At 29.6% G+C, this 15,078-nt stretch overlaps 2 protein-coding genes across 4 annotated transcripts; one reads left to right on the top strand and one right to left on the bottom strand.

The window, feature by feature from the left end:
- The first annotated feature begins 1,021 nt into the window (after positions 1–1,021).
- Positions 1,022–7,298, top strand: LOC107416620 (uncharacterized). Of its 3 annotated transcripts, none has more exons than XM_016025134.4 (9): positions 1,026–1,264; positions 3,075–3,303; positions 3,512–3,600; positions 3,685–3,823; positions 4,853–4,927; positions 5,079–5,200; positions 5,287–5,362; positions 5,510–5,569; positions 5,742–6,007. In XM_016025134.4, exons 2-9 carry the CDS (start codon positions 3,166–3,168, stop codon positions 5,802–5,804), a joined length of 762 nt encoding a protein of 253 aa, XP_015880620.2. In that variant the 5' UTR covers positions 1,026–1,264; positions 3,075–3,165; the 3' UTR covers positions 5,805–6,007. The 3 variants fall into 3 exon arrangements, with proteins under 3 accessions (XP_048328274.1, XP_015880620.2, XP_015880619.2); XM_016025133.4 differs by lacking the exon at positions 5,742–6,007 and adding an exon at positions 6,087–7,298 and having other exon boundaries at positions 1,027–1,264; XM_048472317.2 differs by lacking the exon at positions 5,287–5,362 and having other exon boundaries at positions 1,022–1,264.
- A 2,322-nt stretch (positions 7,299–9,620) lies between these two features.
- LOC107416622 (putative Myb family transcription factor At1g14600) lies at positions 9,621–14,737 on the bottom strand. Its single transcript, XM_016025135.4, has 5 exons — positions 14,390–14,737; positions 14,021–14,097; positions 11,206–11,339; positions 10,399–10,516; positions 9,621–10,179 (listed from the first exon to the last, which is right to left on the bottom strand). The coding sequence occupies exons 1-5, from the start codon at positions 14,511–14,513 to the stop codon at positions 9,925–9,927; spliced, it is 708 nt and encodes a 235-aa protein (XP_015880621.1). The 5' UTR covers positions 14,514–14,737; the 3' UTR covers positions 9,621–9,924.
- Between the last annotated feature and the right edge of the window lie 341 nt (positions 14,738–15,078).

The following is a 15,078-nucleotide window of genomic DNA, read 5'->3' as shown; positions in this document are numbered from 1 at the left end:
ATTTGGCATCGACATGATAACAAATTTTTTTTCTCTAGGGATATATATATATATATATATATATATATATATGAATATGATAATAATCATTAGAAATTCAAGTGCTAAAATGTATCTATAACAGCGTCTCCAATCATTAGAAACTGGTATGGCCACAATATAGCATTGTTCTTCTATTTGGTATCTCCAATGGGGATGGTAAATTTTGATCCAAATTTGGCATTACGTCCCATGACAATAAAGAATATGATTCCCATAATCTTTTTAATTAATTAATTAATATTATTATTATTTTATATTTGGTTAGTAAAAAGTGGACCTTTTCACAATCTAATAAAAAATAATAATAATTTGATATTGCCATTATTATTATTATTATTATTATTTTTTATTGAAATATCAATCCTAAAAATTTAACATTCATATTAGCATTTATGATGAAAAGCTAATCTCAATGCTAAATATTAAAAAAATAACAAGTATTTCGATAGGGAAACAAGGGAATGCTAAATTGCTAATAAGTTCTGGTGACCGATGACCATGATAGATAAAAATTGTAAAAACCATAACTTAATACTTTTTTTTAAAAAATAAAAAATAAAAATTTCTAAAAATAAAAAATAAAATAAAAATAAAATAAAATAAAATAAAATGGTGCGTTACTTGTAGGTCTAGAAGGTTCAAGGGAGAAGCAGCGCAAGGAATATTGACCAATAGAAGCCTGAAGGGTAAGCACACGTCACACTTGTCTATATTTGCACACTGCCCCCAATTGCCCATTCCAATGCGATAATATTTTTATATGATTTTTTTATTAAAATTTTTTTAATGCAATAAAAAAATCAAATATTAAATATTTTAAAATTATATTAATTATTTTTTTAATAACCTATTAAGAATTTATCGAAAGCAATGTAAAAATAAATGATTACGAGATCATCTGAATTTTATTTTATTTTTTTAATTATTTCATTTTTGCCTCATATATATATATATATATATAAATATATGCCTAGTCTTTTGCGTTTCTGTCACCTTTCGCTTCCCCATCACAACACCATTTTATGTTTCTATTTCAATTATTTATGTGTTTTTGCTTCTATTACATTTATTTATTTATCTATAACTGCCCATCTCTCTCTCTCTCTTAATTAATATCACTATAATATATATATATATATATATTACTGTGTTTTTAGCTTTCCGTAACTTTGGATTTCATCTGTTTCCTGAAACTTCCGGCCAGCTCTATTCACCATTTCCGGTAAAATTCCCAATCCAACCCTTTCTCCTCCGCCTTTGTTGTTTTTAATTTTTATTATTCATTTTTATTTCTCGTCTTGTTTTTTCTGATCTTCTCCTTTACGATTTTCTGTTTTCTAGCATTTTCTGTTTTCTTCCTTTATTTTCTCGCTCTGTGTTTTTTTTTTTTGGTTCATAATCTTTTAGTTGTATTGTATTGTTTTGCTTAATCATTTTTTTTTCCTATTTGAATTTTTATGGATATAACAGACTCTGGTTTTGCATTAGCGTTTGCATGATCAATTTTTTCAAGTTTGGATTGCTTTTGAAGCATTTTCTTGGAAAACGAAAAGGAAATTAGCATTTTTCCTCTCTCTTTTTTTTTTTTTTTTTCCCGGTGCTTTAGTGAATGTTTTCTTATTATTCAATACCGAATAATTTCGCAGTTTGTGATTCTGAAAGATGTTGTATTCAGAGGTTTCGGCACACTGCTCTGCTTTTGCAACGAAAAAAAAAAAAAAAAGTCGATGGAGAATGAGTCTGCGAATTTCGAATTATATGTTTATGTGTTTTTGTTTGTTTGAAAAAATTTGGTTTCAGCTCAAGTAGTTAGGTTTTATTAGCTTATGTAAGCAAAAATGGGTTTGTGCTCTGAAAACTGATTATTATTATTATTATTATTGTGAAATGTGTAACTTAAATAAATATGAGAGTTATTGAGGTTGATGTTATCTTGTTTCCATCTTTTTTTAAGTAATAATTGAAGCTTTCGTGTAATGGAAGAAGAAATAATTGGAAAAGGACAAATAAGAAAAAGAAAATAAAAAACGGGATAAGGTTCTAGCCCAGTGAAGCATTGATAGAAACTTTTAAGGCAGTGGGTGTTTTGATGGTATTTGTTGGATTGTTTTTGAATTAAGTCTCCCATTTGGAACATTGGTGTTCCTTGTTGAATGGGTAAATGTTTGACGTCCTCTGTAATTTAATTTAGAAGTTTGGCTGGATTGGCTTGAAGAAATTATTGGTCCATTTATTGGAATTTGTAGTGGCTTTCATTTCCAGCATAAGCTGTGGTTAATTTTTATAGGAATGTTTTCTCTCCTAACAAGACTAAATTAATCTCTCTGCGTATGCTTACTTGGAGTTTTTTTTTGGATAACTGTATCAAGTGAATACATTTGGTTTTAGTCTTGTAATTCTAGAACATTGATTGTATATCATGTTGTTATAGGCCTAAGGCTGAAAGTAAGCAGTATTTTTCCATTTTTCATCAAATTTTGTGATGAATTTGAATTTTCAGAATAACAAACTTAAGTAACTAGCTGTCAGGATAAGTTTTCTTATTGTGAAAATCCAATGATGGAAATAGATATATTTTCTATCATAAAGTAGGCCTATGGAGGTAAGAAATAGCTTTGTTCAATAAGGTTTTTAAAATTGATCCATGCATGCAAACCAAGTACCATCACCTATAAATTAGAGTTTGAACAGACATAATTAGCTGTGAAGCCTTGGTGAGATTCATTGGGTTTTATAAAAATTGAATTTGCTGTTGGAGAAGGTAATGGCTATAAGGTGTATAAACCTTTTGGTTCAAAATTACCAGATTCTCAAGTTTTTCTCATCGGAGGTTTAATATTGTGATAAGTAAATTTATAGAAAAAATTTTGAAATTATGCATATTACCAATTATATGTCACATGACTACTTTTGGAACTCAGCAATTTTGTGCTTACATTGTCTTTAGTGTTTGCTCTCTCTTTCCCTCGTGGTTGACAATTTATCTAATATTTATTGTTATTTGTGTACTCTTTCACCTTATTTATTCTCAGAAAAGGTAAACAGGGAACTTACAGAAAAAAAGAGAACATAATTAAGCTGCAAAAGAAAGGGAGTCCTGAAAGCCCTATCAATAGATGCGTAATGTTGGTTTCTGAACAATCAACCATGGCAATCAAAGCTTACCAAGATCAGGCTGAACAGCTACTAAAGGAATATGTCCTAGCAGACTCTTTTGTGCCGTACATTTCTGTAGTTGGTGGCATACTTGCTTGCAAAATGGTATGTTTACAGCATTGCTTCCAGTGGATTCATTTTGACATGTGGGATAATTTTGTTAGGGTGTCCATTTAAATTGTATTTTCATATATGTTAAAAATTAAAGTTACTACATGATGTTCATCATGTTCTCCTCATATCTTCGTTCTACAGTAAAAGCTACTATTTTATTCTCTACTTCTTATTCTAAGGATTTTTACTCCTTATTCAGGTCTATGATCTTACTCAATTGATTAGTTCTATTTACTTCAAGAGCTACTCTAACCTTTCAAGAATGCAAGGTGTTGAGTGGAATAACAGGTGATCTAGTATGTAACAAGTTATCATTTAATCCCTATTCCCTTCATTTACCATTAGTGTTTACCTTGTTGTTTTTCCAAACAGGGCCATATCAACTATTCATGCTGTTTTTATCACAGTCTTGTCATTGTATTTTGTCTTTTGGTCGGATCTCTTTTCTGACTATCAACTTGGTGGCCTTGTTACATTGCGAACTTCTCCACTATCTACGTTTGTATTGGGGGTAAGGATACATAACTTGCTTCTGCTTCCATAAATACATATATATATATATATATTATTTTAGGACTTTTTGAAGCTCTTTTAAAGTGCTTATTTCTTGTTCCTTGTATCATGGATTTCAAGTTTTTCCATTGAAAGAAAACAAACTTTCATATGGTTCATTACCGGTGGATGTGAACATGGATATTCTAAGATGACCATGAAAAATAGGGATAGAATAATCACTCATGAACGCTGTGTTCCAAAATATGGACATATCCTGTCAGACATGACAACCACTAGAGAATTAAGCAGGTGGCTGCCTGATGATATGTGTTTTTTGTGAAACTATGATGGTAAGTATATTGATTAGCTATTTTTGTTTCTTCGTTTTCCAAGAATGAGAACCAAATGGTATAGAAATTACAAAATAACAGTGTAATAATAAATTTCTTAGAAAATGTATGCTACTCCTATAATGCTGTACCATTTCTCAGCAATCTGGCAAGTGAAACGTCATTTTATTTATTGCATCCAAATGGGTGGACACAGGTTGATACAAATATACTTTTCCAGCCCTACTTATAGGTAAAACAGTGTGAGAAACCTTGTGTTTGTAGTACTTGTATTTTTCCTTAAATCTAACTTATATAAAAAGGTTCATTTAACTTACAAACATTCTCCTTTTACCAGACATACATATGCAAGAGGAAGTGAGTTCTTGATGCTGAAACGTGCTACACTGCTTTCCTTTTTTCTTTTCTTTCTTTCTTTCTTTTTTTTTTTATTTTTTTTTATTTTTTTATTTTTTATTTTTTTGGTTTTTTGGCATTATTATATATATATATATATATTCATTGTTGAAGTGCGAAAGTGGTCTGCAGTGTTTTATATATAGCATCTTTACTTTTGTTTTCTGATGGTTTCATGTGATCTGTATCACCTATTGCCGTGTTTATCTTATAAATAAATCTTACATGTTGTTCTTTCCTGTAACTGATATTTATCTTATAAATGAATCTTTCATTTTGTTCTTTCCCGTAAGTGACAGGTTTCAATTGGTTATTTTCTAGCGGACATTGGCATGATCTTTTGGTTTTATCCTGCTCTTGGTGGGTTGGAGTATGTAAGTGCATTTTGTTTTTCTTAAATACGATTTAAAATTGAACCATTATGATGACAACAGCGACAACACAACCTAGTCCAAGCCTTTCTTCATTGCTGTTCTTGAAGCATATAATAATAAAGTTTTAATGGTAATGGCATTAATATTTCAGGTGGTTCATCATCTTCTTTCTGTAGCAGCATTAACGTATGCAATGTTGACTGGGGAGGGACAGCTCTATACGTACATGGTTCTTATTTCTGAGACAACCACCCCTGGGATCAACTTAAGATGGTATGTACTATTCCTAAAATCACTTTAAAATTCTGCATCGTTTCATATTTTCCTTTGCATATAACATTAATAATGTGCTTGTGAAGGTATCTTGACACAGCTGGTATGAAGCGGTCTAGAGCTTATGTCATAAATGGGGTTGTAATATTCTTTTCTTGGCTGGTGGGTCTATATATGTTCACAACTTTCAGAGGCTCCCATACTTTTTTACTTTTTATTCTGTCATGGGATACCTTTATCAAGTTGATTTCGGCTTGTGGCTTAACTTTTCAGCATAATTCTTAAACATACTTTTAAAACTTTGTACAGGTTGCCAGAATACTCTTGTTCATATACCTGTTTTATCATGTCTACCTGCATTATGATGAGGTAATAACATATGCCTGTGATTCTCTTTATAAATTCTTGCAAAACTTTGTATAGATGAATGCTTAATAATTTTCCACAAGGTTAGCTTTACACTTTTACATGTATAAGTGTTCCACTTTTAAGGAACCTAAATAATGTAGTATAGCCTCATACGTCCCCCATAACCACACAGGAGGGTAACGAGATTCAACTGGATGGTCACGCTTCTTCAAGAACAGTTTTTCCCTCAATTTGAAAGCTGGTTGTACAAATGTATCAGGAAAAAGTGGAAAGCTAAGTTTTAGATCAAAAATGGTCATTATGTGGTTACGGATATATTGGAAAATCAAATTATGTTTGTTTGTCTAACATTATAACTGGAAGACATTGAATATGAAATTCTAGCAGCATAATAAATGTGTTGCAAGGCTTGTCAAATGAAAATTTTGATTTCTAGGAGGTTTTTCCTGTTTTCTTGTGGAAATCGTTACTTACTAAGTTACCACTATATGACTTCTGTTTTTCTATCGCGCAACAGGTTAAGCAGATGCACACATATGGGTTACTTTTAGTAATTGTGGTTCCATTGCTATTATCTGTGATGAACTTGATGTGGTTTTGGAGGATCTTCAAGGGATTGAAAAAGACATTAGCAAAGAGACAATGAAAGGACATGTCGGTAGAAAACCAAGTGTAAAAAGTAAATCCGCTCACCCACCTTTTTTTTTTTTTTTTTTTTTGGGTAGTTGGCATAGAGTTAAATATAGATCAGTTAATGTTTACATGAACATAATCTTTGATTTTACTGTGAATATTAAATATAGAAGTTTGAGGAAGTCTGTTCTACAACAACTGTGCTATGTACATTAGATTATGAAACTATGGGATGAATTATAATTTTCTTATGAGTAAGGTTCCTTGTTCCTGACAACATACTGTATCGTAGTCTGTTTGGTTTAGATTTGAATTTTTCTTCTGAAAAAAAAAAATATATATATATATATAGAGTCCTTTTACAGTCAAGACAGTCCGGATAGAATTGCGTGTGGATCCGCAAAAAGCAGACGCTATATAAGAAAAAAACGTTGGCTTTTTTCTTAGGATAAAAACAGATGCTACATAAAAAAAAATATCGATTTTTTTTAAAAACATCGATTTTGCATAGGTTTTGCTTCTGGTCCGCACATAATTCTATTCAGAGGGTGCTGATAATAGAATCGTCCTATATGTAAATGTATATATATATATATATAGATTTTATAGTCAGGACTGATCGGATGGAGTATCATGCGAACCAGAAGCAAAATCGATGCAAAATCAGCATTTTTTAGAAAAGTCAGATATTTTTTTTGTGTAGTGTCTGCTTTTTTCCTGAAAAAAAAGTCAACATTTTTTTTTTTTTTTGTATTTTTTTTATGAGTCCGCATGCAATTCCATCTGGACAGACTTTACTGTAGAAAGACTATATATATATATATAAAGATATTCTATAGTGTGGATCGTCTGCATGTGGATCCGCACCAAAGCTGATATTTTTTTCTGCACCATTCACATGCAGATTTGCATCAAATCCGATGAAAAAAAATGTCAATTTTACTGTGTATGTGTGTATGTATACACTGTATGTCGATGTTTTTTTTTTAAAAAGCATCGATTTTTTATGTAGTTTTGCGTGCGAGCAGTCCACCTTGAAGAATTACTTCATATGTATATATATATATATATATATGTACTTTTTTTATTTTTTTTATTATCTCGATCTCCTTTTGTTGTTTCAACAAAATTTTCTCTCCTCTAAATAATGTAATATATTTCTTTATTATGTCCTTTCAAAAGTCATATTAAAACTGTTTTAAATCACAAATCAAATATTTATATGATCAAAAGTTTGGTGTGCATTCATTGAGACAAGCTTTAATGGCTGGTTTAGTAAAAAAGGAGTTCAATGAATTTGAGAATCTTATCTTAGTGGAAGACAAAAAAGAAAACAGTATTGTAACAGTATTATAATTTGTCTTATAAATTAATATGATTGCGGACTTTTAAGCAAGATCTTCCTATTCCCTACCCAGATTTATCTATGAGATATTACTGTGAATTTCCCATGTGTCCTATATGTAGTTGACGTTACATGTGATATACATATATATATATATATATATATATGTATATATTAACATAATAATCAATAATGCTAAGGGATTTTGAAAAAAGCAAAATAATAATTAGAACCTTTTATTTATATATATGTATATATATATATATATATATAATTACAAATTGTTTACTAACTGATGGGCAAAATAAACAATAATTGTTTTGTTTCCTTGTTTAGAGTATGATTTATCCGTTAAATATTCATTACATATATATTATATATATATGTATATATATATCTGTCAATAAAACTAGCATGTCATTTTTTAATAAAAACTTTAGTACCTTAACACCACTGATTTATTAATTTTGTTTGAAAATAAATTAGGAAATTTCGATGTGATCACCAGTTGCTGTTAAATAAATTTCATATACATTTGTATAACTTTCGGTCATCCGTGTTTGCATGTGGGTTTAATTGGATTAGATTGGATTCATTAGATTGGTTCACCGAACGAATTGACTGATACTGACATTTTTTCTCAATCCTTATGCCACGCCTGAAATCAAAATCTCATGCTAGTAGGAATTTATTTTTCCTCTGTCCTAGTTAGCCGACCTTTTTAGCACACTTGAGCCACATATCCCAAGATGTGGCTAGAAATTTTCAAAAATTGACTAGTAGCTTATCTAATAATAAGCATGTTCTATATTTTTGGTCAATATCTAATTTTATATATATATATATATTTATATGTCTTGTCTGTACGCACATGCACGCCATCTCCAATGGCTCAATTATTAAACCATGAATTGAGAGAATCCATATTTGACATTCATATTCTTGGTTATGATTGGCCTACTATTTCAGAGCTTATAAACTAATGAACATAGAACGAATATCTTGACAATAGTAATTATGTAATTTATATGTAATTTAAGCACTATATATCTCGAAAATTATATGGTATGGATATTTTACTTATCCCAAAAAATATAACACTATATATTTATTAGTAAGCTACAACGTTTTACCTGCAAATTAATCATGAAATGTGTCGTTCATTTTTCTGTTCTCATATACGCTTCCATGGAAACCTTGACTTCACTGCACTTAAAACAAAATTATAGAAACTCTACAAAAAAGAGAAAAATGGAGAAAAATTAAGCCAACAAAACCGGACATACCTGGAGTTGGAGAAGATGGATTGCGATCAAATGCCTGATAAAATCAATTTATCAAGGGTTTATTTATTTTTTTTTATAACACTCAAATATAATCCAAGAAGGTTATAAAGGGTTATCATATGTCATCATTTAAGCTATCGCAAAGGGTAAAAACTGATATACAATCATTATATGGGTGATGTGGTTCAATGAACCGCTTATAAGCAAATATTTAATAAATATTTTGTAGGATTCACATATTTTATTTTTTAATTGTATTATTATGTATAATTATAAATAATTAAATTTATATGACACAGGATTAATAAAAATGAAAAAGGATGATGTGGCACCATCATTATATACAAGTTTTTATAGTCCCAAAAAATGGGTATATCTTAAGGTTAAACACCAAAAGTCATCATCATCTAGGTAATATATGTTGTTTTTATCACTTATCATCAGCCACGTTTAATAATATAAGATCATTAATTCAAGATTTTATCTAGCCCAGATTATTCATAAAATTAAAAGAAAAAAAGCAAAGAAAAGAAAAGGGAAACCTAGGTCCGTGAACAATTTTAACGTGTCCCTAAATTCTTAGACCCATGTTATACCTGAGTTTTAGGCTATCTCCAATCTATGTAGGACGTACGTTTGAGAAATCAAAAGTCCAAAAGAGAGAAGCTTCTCAGTTAAAAAACGAAAAGTCCAAAAGAGAGAAACCAACCGAATGAAAGACTGAGAGACTGACACATGTCCTATAAACAACAACAATTTTACTGGTACATGAAAAGGAACCAAAAAATATTACATAATTCCATAAACAAAACCGTATATATATATATATATATATATATCACATACAGTAGCACTGTACTTTCTTACTAAACAAGTTTTTGGTTTGAAGGTATTTACTTGGTTAAACATTTAGAGGTTGATATTACAGTAGAATCTAATCTTTTGTTTTCTTAATCAATAAGGACAACTCAAAGACTTAACTAATTTAATTTTCTACAAAAATAAAAATAAATCCGAGAATTCATATATAAATCTGAATCTCAGTAACAATATTTCTATTTTTAGGTAATCAACAAACGGTCACAATATGTTTAGATGGTTAAGTCCAAGTTTATTATGTGATTTCTTCTCTGATGAGAGTGGAAATCTGAGCTGCTAAAGTTATCAGTTGAACTTGATTGAGAAGTACTGTGATTGTCATTTGAAACCCAAAACTCTCTTTCTTCTACACATTGCGTCAGTGGTGGAGTATTGAATGACAGTGAGAGCTCACAAAATTCATTTAGCGGGCCAGCACCGGAAGTTTCTTCTTCCGTAGCCATTCTATTACCTAAGGACGTACTTTCCTGCAAATTGAAAATATTAATTATAAGGAATATATGATCATCCAAAAAGTAAATAAATAAACTATGTATAATCTAGAAAATAGTTCCCAGAAAATTAAAAATAAATAAAATTTTCCTTGTTATTTTATTGGTTGTGATTCGGAATCTCCCAAAAGGAAAATTTCGTAAGGAATCAGTATATCACACTTGGTGGTATAAACTGTAGAAATATAAATTAACCTCAAGAAATACTAGTGCTTGATGCTGCTCACAGCTGGTTTCCTCCTTTGTTTGCAGAATCTCATGTTCATGTTCCAAAGCGTCACTTCTTTGACATACTAGCCCATTTTCTTGTAGCCTGCAATTAAATTAAAGAATAATGCCATTTTTACATAAATTAATGAACTAAATTATAATAATTACAATGAGTGTATTGGTCCCTCTGGATAAAATATGATACTCTTTATCAGTGTATTTCTATATCTGGTCAAGAATCAACACGAACTTGAATTTGAAGTTGCAATTAATAGTCATAAGCTGGACTCAAGGATGATCAGAATATTGTTGATAAATTGGCAAACAAAGTTGGTATATCTGTAGTATTATTCATCTAAATATATATTAGGAGATTGAAGGAGAAGCATAGAGGCCCGGGGGAAGAGAGTAAGAGAGAGATATGCCTAGTTGTTAATGGTAAATATTTAAATAAATCAAGCTTAAAATACTTTCATTAATCAAAGAAAAGAAAAATCGTTTGCTACAACCGTTGTACCATATTGGCAGTTTATATAATATGTCACCATATATAATAGCCAAATTAATAAATAATAACTTATTTTGTAGCGTCTACATGTTTTATATATGGTGATATATTATGATATATTATATATCCATGCATGTCAAAGAAATAAATTAAAGAAAACTTAAAACAAAAATGAAAAAAATACTTATTATATATGTATATTATTAGAGAGAGAGAGAGAGAGAGAGAGAGAGAGAGAGAGAGAGAGAAGCAGCACGAGTAGAACTTCTAATGGTGATCCATACCTTAGAGGGGAGAAAATATTGGAGAGGACTCCAAGATTATCTGCAAAATGTATGTGATGCAAGTGTTTCCTGGAGAAATGCTTTGTGGGTACAAGAACATCATTCTGATCATGATCTTTCCCGCTTCTATACATCTAAAACATCAAAAAATAAAATAAATAACAAAAAAATTAGAACTCAAATTATCACAAATATAACAAACTCTATAATTAAATACGTTAAATATAAAGGGTTATTACTAATTATTAATGTTCATTACTAATGGTCATGGTCATCGAAAAGGATATCATGTTCTTAATTATAAATTCATTTGAAGAAGATATATATTATCCAAACACCAATATCGAAACAAAATGTGGCAGCTTCTTTTTTGTTTTCTTTCTTTTTTTCTTTTTTTTTTTTTCAAAACAAAGGATAATTCATTATGAAAACAAAATGGAGTTTAATTTAGAGGATCAATGGGATATATTTGAAGTTGACTAATAACAACTTCTTTTTTTTTTTCTCGAAATAAACTTCCTTAAGAAAGAAAAGTAGATACATCATCATTCAGAAAAGACTGTTTACTGTTCGGAGCTCCAATAAAGTGTTGCCTAATTGAAAAGCACTTGCCCAAAAACTGAAAAGCACTTTTTTGATAAAAACAAAAAATAAGAAATGAATATAGAAGCAAAATGGCAGGTTTGCTTAATTTAGATGGTTAACCATATAACACTTTCGCTCGCAAAAGTTACAAAGCCAATTCCCTTTTTCTACTTTTAATAACAATATGCCTTGTTTGTCGTCCTTTAATTTTGGTACAATATCCTAACCCTAACCCTAGTTAGAAAAGCAGATGCCCATCCTATGTATACAGGCCACAGAGGCTGGTTAGCCAAGCCTACTGTACAGCTAGGAACAGATTAATTTGTAACAAATTAATTAATTTCATGCCTATGATATTCGGCATCAAAAACCAGACTTATTAATTTTAAAAAATCTACATTCAGGGAAAAAAAGAAAAGGAGATTTAACAATCTAAATTAAAATCAATTTCGGACCATATACCAAAAATTAAAAACCAAGAGCCGTCATGGCAAAATGAGAAGAACAGAGAGTAAGACTAAAAAAGTATATAAATAGTGTGGCGATCGACATTCCTCATGTGTAAAGTGCATAAACTTAAACATATATATATTGTCATAGTTTAGTGAATTATGATATTATATTAAATTAATATCTATTTTAAAATTTTAAACTGATAAAAAAAATAGATATAATAATGGCTGACCATTGATATTTTATGTGAATATTAAATTCACTTTCTATGAATTTAAATTTTAAGTAATGATAGTAATTTTACACAAACTAACATACAATTAATCATTATCAACATAAAAATGGGTGTAAATTGGTTTGTATATATAGATTGAAAATAGAGATTGGATCTCAAAACCTTGTCTCCTTGGGACATTGTTTATGGTACTGTAAGTACAGGAACTTCATTCCATTCTTATCTGCAAACTGATATACTATATATACAAATAATTAATATTGGTATTTCCTTTCACATATACTGCATGCATTCCTAATAATTAACTAATATATATATATATATATATAACTATAATATAGATATATATTTAAAGCTATGTCATTTTTTCTTTTCTTCATTTATTGGACAGTTTGGTCTTTACAAGTTTTAACTATTTTTGTTATAAAAAAAGTGTTAATTCTTTCTAATGAGTACTAATATGAATTGAATCTACATGTCTAAGATTTTGGACTGTAATACTATGTATTAATTTACCACTGTTTTAGATGTAATTTAACAAAATTATCGTATTTTGAAACTGTTTGACTTAATCAAAAATCTAATCTCGATAACTGAAACCTCTAATCTAGTTGAATATATATTATTGATGGACAAAAACTGACAAATGGTGTTAAACCCAAATCCATGATCAAAAACTGACAAATGGTGTTACACCCAAATCCATTTAAGAACAGTAAAGAGTTTACTGCTAAGTAAAGTAATGATTACTGATAATATGATAAAGAATTTATTAATTATTTATGCATGTCTGTTAGAACCGCCCCAAATACATTTTCCATTTTATATGATCTATAAGAGCAGTATTAAAGCAATTTCGCATATGTGAAAGTCAATTAGGAATATTGATGATGAAATCAGATTTATAAGTTTTAATCATGGATATAACTTAAGGGAGAAGATTAAGAATTATTATTACTAAAATTAATAATCATTTTAAAGGCAAAACTGCTTTTTGGAGGACCTCATCTTGAATATACCATATAGTCTTCTTTTTAATTCCTTTTTCCTTTTTTTTTTTTTTTTTTTTTTTTGTCTCTCTCCCTCTTTGTTTTTTTCTGAAAAATAAGCTTGAATCATTTTGCTGAAAAATAAGCTTGAATCCTTTTTCTAAAAAATAAGCTTGAATCCGTTCAAGTTTTTTCTAATTCTTTTAAAATTATATACAGTATAACTTTTAATGGTTAATTTGTGATTTAACATCCATTTCAATTTTGAATTACGGATTAATCTCTTTAACCTTTTTTAATTCGTTCTGAGATTCGAAAATGGTGTATAATTTTCAGTGAATAGATTTTGATGGGAAAGAAGTTCACAAGGATGCTGTTTTGGTGTATGTTCTGTGTTCCTTTGGATGATTTTGGGTTTATTTCAGTTGTTTCTTTTTGTCTAATCTGACTTGGCAAAAGAAGATAGAAAAAAAAAAATTTTAAAAAAAAAAGTGATTTAAGCTTTCGGGCAGAAGCACATGAAGATGTTCATAACAGATATCAATTTGTGTACCTGCAGATGGCTTTTGACATGAGAAATTTTCAGACCCTTCACACTCATTGTCTGCAAGATTCGTTTTGGAGTTGCTTCTGCAAAACAGATGCTTAATTACATTTTTTTTTTTTTTTGATTAAAACAAACTTACATTTCTGGATTAATCCAATAAAAAATTATGATGGATTAATTCCCTTGATCTTTCAAAAAGCAGTGAGTGAAAAAAAAAAATATGCAAAATACATATATTTAGGGCATAGATATTCCTTATTATCTGAACTTTTCGTTTTTTTTTTTTTTTTTTTTTATTGCACAAAATCTTCAAATTCTTCCAATCAAGTTAACTTTGGTTTTGAGAACAGCAAAGAATAAAAATGGAAAACTTACTATTTTTTCCACCAAGACCTTCAACAGCTTCGACGAAGAGTTGGTGAAGTTGAGGCGTCCACCGCAAGCGTGGAAACTCAGATTTGTTATATTGTCTGACCCCAATTCTCTGAGAAGTTTTCATTTTGTAATTTTGTTGTTGTTGCTGCTGATGATGATGATGATGATGACGACGATGTTGATCATGCAAAACTGAGAGGGACTTCAGACTTTTGATCTTTCTCACTAGATTTCAGGCAGACACGATTCTACCCTCTTGTTCTCATCAATGTGAATATGCCAGCAGCAAACCCTGCAAATGTTGATGAGTCTAAGACCATAGACTTTTGAGACAATAAGTTTTTGTGTGTGTGTGTATATGTATATATATTTGTATTTATGTATGTAAAAAGCGTTTTCTTTTTCTTTTTCTTTTTCCTTTTTTTTTGTTTTTTGGTTTTTTGGTAACCGTGTAAAAGGGACTGTTAAAACATACTTTTCATTTTTCATTATTTCATTATTGTATAGTACTCCTTCTTTGTTTTGGTCAGATTAATGATAATTTAGGAATAAAATAACACACGAAGCACTAATGAAGAATCAAGTTCACGAATACATACTTGGTTCAGATATTTTTCCCTTGTGAAGAATTTATATTATATTTGTTAGACTTTTTCTTCCTGTAACCTGCACTAGTTACTATTTGTTTG

The sequence above is a fragment of the Ziziphus jujuba genome, chromosome 4, assembly GCF_031755915.1.
Source record: "Ziziphus jujuba cultivar Dongzao chromosome 4, ASM3175591v1".
NCBI classification, from domain to species: Eukaryota; Viridiplantae; Streptophyta; class Magnoliopsida; order Rosales; family Rhamnaceae; genus Ziziphus; species Ziziphus jujuba.
Note: the sequence above shows the minus strand (reverse complement) of the source record. Positions and strands in the feature narration are given on the sequence as shown.